We start from the raw sequence: 6,770 nt of genomic DNA, 5'->3' as shown, positions 1-6,770 counted from the left end.
AGATGGCCCTCTGAGAGAGAAGAAGCGGCGCAAGAAACTCTCCCAGCATTTTTTTGCGCTCTTTTTAATTAAATATACAATATTGTAATTGCTATTGCTATAAAATAATTATAATCTACTCCCAGGCTGTCGGATCACTTAGATATCCATGGTTATTTTTACAAACTAGTTTTCTAAACGATTTGTTATTTTTTTGAAGTGATAACCCTCAGTTCTGGGATAAATCACACAAATTAAACTTGAAAACAAAATTTACGAATGATTATCTAACGGAAGGAGGTCGCGAGTTCGAGTCCCGCATCGTTCATAAATTTTGTTTTCAAATTTAATTTGTGAAACTGGTTTTCGTAAAAATATGGGAGAAAAAAACAAAGGTAGCGGAATCAAAAAAACATTTACTTTCTAATCAACATTAACAAATCATCAGTCTTAGTCTAACTCAAGCTTTGGGGATGTGTTCACCTGAGGGCTGGAAACCATTCTCATTGGCGACATAGTTCACGGTGTAAAAGACGCCATCGGGACCAGGGTAGGAGAAGGAGCCGCGGACCTCGTAGACCTGTTCAGGACCGACGTTCTTGAACGAACCTTCCTGGACCTCGGATTTGCCGTCGCTGGTCTCGTAGCTGTAATAACGGAGTGATTAGTAAGGGTACACACACATGCTAAGTGAGAATAAAATAATAATTCATGAACTTATTTAAACCACAGACTATGCTGTGATTTGTCTAACGACAATATGCTATTTACGCATTATCATTATGTGCTACTTAACTAAACTTAAATCTTAATATATAAAAATCCAGTGTCACCAATGTTTGTTTCTCTCCTAAACTAATGAACGGATTTTAATGGGGATTACTTCATGGAGTGCAGTTTAGTCCAACTTGAGAGATTGGATAGTTTTTATTTCGATTTGGGACCCATAATTATTTTTATTTCCAATATTTGTTTTGCATGGACATAATATTTGCTATGAGATAATTTATTGACGCACGGTTTGACAGTTGTGCCGTGAAACAATAATTTCATTATAACAACACGGAGTATATTTTACGCAATAATTCTTGATGTTATGAAATATTATTGACAAATTCATAAAAAAAAAGTATTTTATTTATTATATACAGAAAAACGTCCGTCGGGTCAGCTAGTATTTAACTAAAAATAGAGATATTTATTCATTTTATTATGCATAAAAGTTGTTATATATCTAAAAGGTACTGTGTATAAATAACAATGAACGGTACTAATAAAGATCTTTACGCGCGATTGAAGTAAAACTTAATTATAATTAACTTTAGGAATAATTAACAGATACATATATATCCTTTTTTTGCTTATCTGAAAGCTCATAGATAAAATATGTTATTTTCATTTTCCCTTGTTTGTCCCACCTATTCTAGGACATCCAGTATATAAATGTATTCTATAAAGTTGAAAGACAAGAAGATTTAATTTATACCTTAATAATTACATTAATTAAAGTCGTGTTATTAATAAATAATTGAATAAAAATAATTAAATTATTAATATCACACATATCAATATGACGTTGTTATTGAATATTAACGTATATGGCTCTATGGGCTCGGACCTTTTGCCTGTCCGATGGACGAAGAAAAATTAACGAATGTCGCAAACGTTTCAAAACAAAGTCAAAACAGACTGTGAACTTTTATTTATTATTTATCATAAATGAACAAATACACTTGGTGATTTTCAGAAAATATTACTGAGCAATTTGAAACAATTTTTAAACCATTAAATTATAATGGTTAAAAATTGTATCAATTGACTTTTTTCTGCCGGAAGTACTAACGTTACTTCCGTCAGAAAAATATTCTGAGTTACCCCCAGTCCCGCTTAAAGAAGTTTTACTTCAATAATAAAATACATCATCAGTATAAACCTGTACATCATATTATGTACGTTTTCTGTCAGCTATCACTAGGGAAGAACTATCATGGGGGCCATTTGATAGCAGGCTACCATCCCCCCTTCATTCAACAACCCCACAACTTATATAACAATATTACATATTTGACCTAATATACAACAAACCTAGACAAATCTAATATTTGACTATATATATATTCGAATAACATTATAGCAATGTATAACTTCATTTGTCAATTGTTTTGCATGTCGCCATTGTTTTAAGTATATATAATTATATATCATAATTGTTTTACCTGTATTGGTGACCATCAACTCCGATGTTGTTAAAAGTTTGTTTAGTGATAACGGCGTCTTTGTTATCTACTGGGATGGCAGCGGCCACAGCGACGAACAGAGCAATTGCGATGAACTGGAAATAAACCGATCGATAATGTCCAACATGTACGGTTATGAAAAAAAAATATGGTGGAATAACATCGAGAATGACACATTGTGTAACTGCAATAGTTGACGAGCCAATGAGAGTTTTGTCGGCGTCACCAATGAAAAGTTTGCTCTCATCTCGTGCTCGGATCAAAGTGATTCTTTTTATGAAAATAAGGGATGGGACGAGCACGATGTTCAGCTGATGGTAATTGATACACCCTGCCCATCACAATGCAGTCCCGCTCAGGATTCTTGAAAAATTCTGAGCGGCACTACAATTGCGCTTGTCACCTTGAGACATAAGATGTTAAGTCACATTTGCCCAGTAATTTCACTAGCTACGGCGCCCTTCAGACCGAAACACAGTAATGCTAACACATTGCTGCTTCATGGCAGAAAAAGGCGGCGTTGTGTTACCAATAATCTAGCCGGCATCCTGTACATAGGAGCCAGTTTTCAAGCCAGCTAACCACCAAAGCTGGATTCACTCAAAGGTAATCTTTTGCATTTAATGTACATATTTTAAACTAACACAATTTGAAAAAATATAAAAATCCACCATTTTAACAGCTTACTTTTAAGTTTTGTCTTGTTAAGTGAGCCTTATATTAAGATTAATAATGATAACTTAGACGTTTCATTACATAAATACTGTAGCTATTTAAAGGCAGTCATTTCAAATGCAGTCTTTTCGAATCTCTTTTAAATTTATTGCTGAAACTTCAACAATTACTACAACAACTATTAATGCAATTTCATATTTTGTTAATTATGATTTATGAATTCGTAATACGTTTGACCTCTGCACCTAAGTCAGTCGATCCGCCATTTTGATATTAATTACAGAACACTTTCATATTCATGTTTATTGTGAAACACATACATTTGTATTTCTTAACTGATGATAGACAGATAGATGAATGATGGCCCGCACGGAGATTAAAGGTTACAAAACATATTTTTTTTGAGGACTAACGAGCATACGGGTCACCTGGTCTTAAGTGATCACCGCCGCTGACATTCTCTTGTATCACCAGATGAATCACAGGAGCGTTGCTGGCCTCTAAGGAAAGTGTACGCACTTTTTTAGAAGGTACCCACGTCGTATCTTCCCGTTTCCGGGAAGGAAGCTCATTCCACAACTTTGTAGTACGTCGAAGAAAGCTCCTTGTGGAGGACCGCCACCCATACAGATGGTGGTAATGATATCCTAATGTGTGGCATGTTGTGCGAAGGTGGAATTCGATGGCAGGAATCAGGTCAAACAGATCTTCGGAACACTCCCCGTGATAAATGCAGTAGAAGACACACAATCAATCGACTAAAAGTCTCTACGCAACGCCAAGTGATCCAGCCATTCACAGAACAGTTCGAGCTGATACATTTTGAATACCCTTGCTTTAGTCGCGTCCGTATCAAATTATATCAAAAATTAAACTAATAAGTAATATCAGACGGTAGTAGTGTGACTTTGTGTTTTTTTTTGTTTGTCTCTCTTTCAAATCTTAATAGCTTAACCGAAAGATGAAATTTGCAAACACTGAAAATATACCTGAATATGCATCTTGATAGACTAGACTAGTTAGCCTCTATTTTTAGCAATACACTGAGACAAAATGACATACAAATCGCGAGTGTAATACGTAGTAGACTTGTCACGCACACTAAAGTAACAAACCTGGTTTTAAATCATATCTGAGAGCGTATTTCTTTTAAGAGGCGTTATAGGAAGGCTTCGGCAAGGGTTTTTTATGACAATAAGGGATGAGACGAGCAGTACATTCATTTGATGGGAATTGAAACGCCCTGCCCATAGCAATGCAGTGCCGCTCAGGATTCATGAAAAACCCAAAATTCTGAGCGTTACTACACTAATTGGGCTCTTCACCTTGAGACATAAGATGCTAAGTCTTGTTTGCCTAGCTACGACGCCCTTCAGATCGAAACACAATAATGCTTACACGTAACTGCTTCACAGCTGAAATAGGTTCCGTTGTGGTACCCATAATCTAGCCGGCATCCAGTGCAAAGGGGCCTAAAGCCTAGGTTGTCAGGTATTTACATAAAGTAGATTTAAGAAATCACACTCTAACTCTAACAATAATCTAATTTCAAAGATATTTTTATCTTTTGATAACGCAGTCTGCTATAATTTACCAAAAGCTTATTATGTTAATCAAGAATGATCTATTTTGTTTGTAGAACAACCCAGTTGACTATGATATAAATTATTAAAATAATAATACCAAGAAACTGTCACATAACGTATCATCAAATATTCATTAGTAACATTTGGACTTTTGAATCAAATAAAGGAAGGTCAATCAATATATTATTATCACGGACTAGTAAAAAAATAAGGACTCCGTGTCACCTTACATAACAGTGTAGCACCAAAACAAGCCGATTAACATACAAATATATACATATAAATACATAGCACACACTTACACTACTTCAGGCCGATAGGCGGCCATTATGAGAATTGTCATCGTCTTTGATAGATCAGTTTGCGTCTCAATAAAACATTTAAATGCCGTCATGCGTTGTGAAAAAGTGTAAAACCGATACTATATAAGTATTTGTGGCCATATATGATTATTTAAGGGAGAAAAAATTGTGTAACTAGTACCCCCCCGCAACCGCACACACACTAGCATAACGGTGCTTCACTTGCTAATATCACGGCGCGGAGTCCTACTTTTTTTACATATAAATTTATAATACAAAGAAACTGTCACCTTAGGTATCATCAAATATTCATTAGTGACATTTGCAAATAGAGGAAGGTCAATGAATATATGATTGTAACATCTTTTGCGAATCGTGCCTTTCGTTATAAAAATCATAATAAATATTTCATTTGATTGTATTTACTTAGATTAACGCGAGTGTTACACATTTAAATAAAACACTTTTTTAAGGATTAAAACGCGTGTAATTGTAACTATGTTTTACACTAGATTTTTGCGTATTAGTTACATTTTTATATATTATTGTAACTAACCCGTAGTTTCAAGACCTTTCTAGATCACGTTTTCAGGGGGACTAAGATAATCACAAAAATGTAACTTTTACGCAAAAATCTAATGTAAAAACAGAGTTACAAATACACGGCCTTTTAATCCGTTAAAAGAGTTTTATTTAAATACATTTTAATTGATTTTTTTCTAATTTAAATTAAAAACAAAATTCTTTTCACAGTCAAGTAGGTTTTTTTTAAAATAAAACTAATATTTTGTAGATATTTGTTGAGTACTCACAGATTTCATTTTGAATGATGTGGTTCGACGGTGGCTGTTGAAATGTAATTCTGAATGTGATGCATAACATTTATATACCCGTTGGATAGTTTTGCATATATTGTGGTGTCATTCTTTTTTTATTTTTTATTACAGACTCGTTTTGGTTGAAACAGAAGACCTTAACTTTTCAATGAACTATGTATCTCGTAATTTTTATTCACTTTTTCGGATGAATATTCGATATCTAATTACGAGTTGTTTTCTAATTATGATTTTATAATTAACATATGATAATAGTTGTGTATAACGATTTTTACTGCGTTTACAATTGTTTCGTTAGTAACTATTACAGTTTATACATGAAATCATAAAATTTATAAATGATTATTGGAGTGTTACAAATAATTTTTAACCATTTTTTTAAGTTAAAGGTACATTACATGGTCAGAAAGAGATTCATTCAATGCCACAATTAACCAAAACCATAAAATACTGTAGAACACACACACAATATAACTATTTTTATACATAGAAAGAATACTAACACTTATGTGGAACTAATGGCTAGTTTAGGTAAAGGATACGGAGTGTCTTGACAATGACAACAAGAAGCTACCTGATAAAAAAATGGCTGGAGGTGAGTGGATGCACATAGGAAAAAGGAGCTACGCCATCCATAGACCAAAAGCTTCCTAGCTGGTGAAACTAACACGCCCAAGGTTATGTAGAGTAACTAGGCCCTTTTAACAAGCATCTGTTTAATATAGGTGTAGGGCTTTGAAGGAGGCGGAAGACATGACCACTGACATTGGGCTGGAGTTCAAACGTGGGCCAAACGCCTGGGGTCACCGAAGACACTCCCCGAAGTCATTGGCGACATCAGCGATTTAACTAACTACCTTGAGGGGTTGGTATGGCAAGATTAGCTGCGATATGCTACATAATTGGGAATATTTGGTGAAAAAAATATAGAAGACGTATTAAAGAGCGAAAAAATTGCTCATTTCTTTATGAGAAAGCTTTATCAATTGAACCTTAGGTAAAGTCGGTAAGGTATAATTTACATTAATGCTTTTAAAGTAATAATAACTTTTGTATATTACTAGCTGACCCAGCAAACGTTTTATTGCCAATATTAAAATCGCGATACAAAAGTAACTGTTGATCTTTGATGGGTGAAAATTTGAAGTTGAAGTA

At 34.2% G+C, this 6,770-nt stretch overlaps 1 protein-coding gene across 1 annotated transcript; it reads right to left on the bottom strand.

Annotated features, from left to right (window-relative positions):
• Window positions 1-377: 377 nt before the first annotated feature.
• Window positions 378-5,677, bottom strand: LOC126976702 (flexible cuticle protein 12-like). The gene is made up of 3 exons (XM_050825212.1): window positions 5,592-5,677; window positions 2,196-2,311; window positions 378-626 (listed from the first exon to the last, which is right to left on the bottom strand). The coding sequence occupies exons 1-3, from the start codon at window positions 5,598-5,600 to the stop codon at window positions 440-442; spliced, it is 312 nt and encodes a 103-aa protein (XP_050681169.1). The 5' UTR covers window positions 5,601-5,677; the 3' UTR covers window positions 378-439.
• Between the last annotated feature and the right edge of the window lie 1,093 nt (window positions 5,678-6,770).

The sequence above is a fragment of the Leptidea sinapis genome, chromosome 42 (assembly GCF_905404315.1).
Source record: "Leptidea sinapis chromosome 42, ilLepSina1.1, whole genome shotgun sequence".
In the NCBI taxonomy this organism is placed as follows: Eukaryota; Metazoa; Arthropoda; class Insecta; order Lepidoptera; family Pieridae; genus Leptidea; species Leptidea sinapis.
The sequence above is the reverse complement of the archived record's forward strand: the minus strand, read 5'-3'. Positions and strand labels throughout refer to the sequence as shown.

Excerpts from the sequence above, each read along its gene's own strand:
- LOC126976702 (XM_050825212.1), bottom strand. Across the intron at positions 627-2,195 it reads GTTGATGGTCACCAATACAG|CTACGAGACCAGCGACGGCA; the intron begins GTAAAACAATTA and ends CCGTTATTACAG.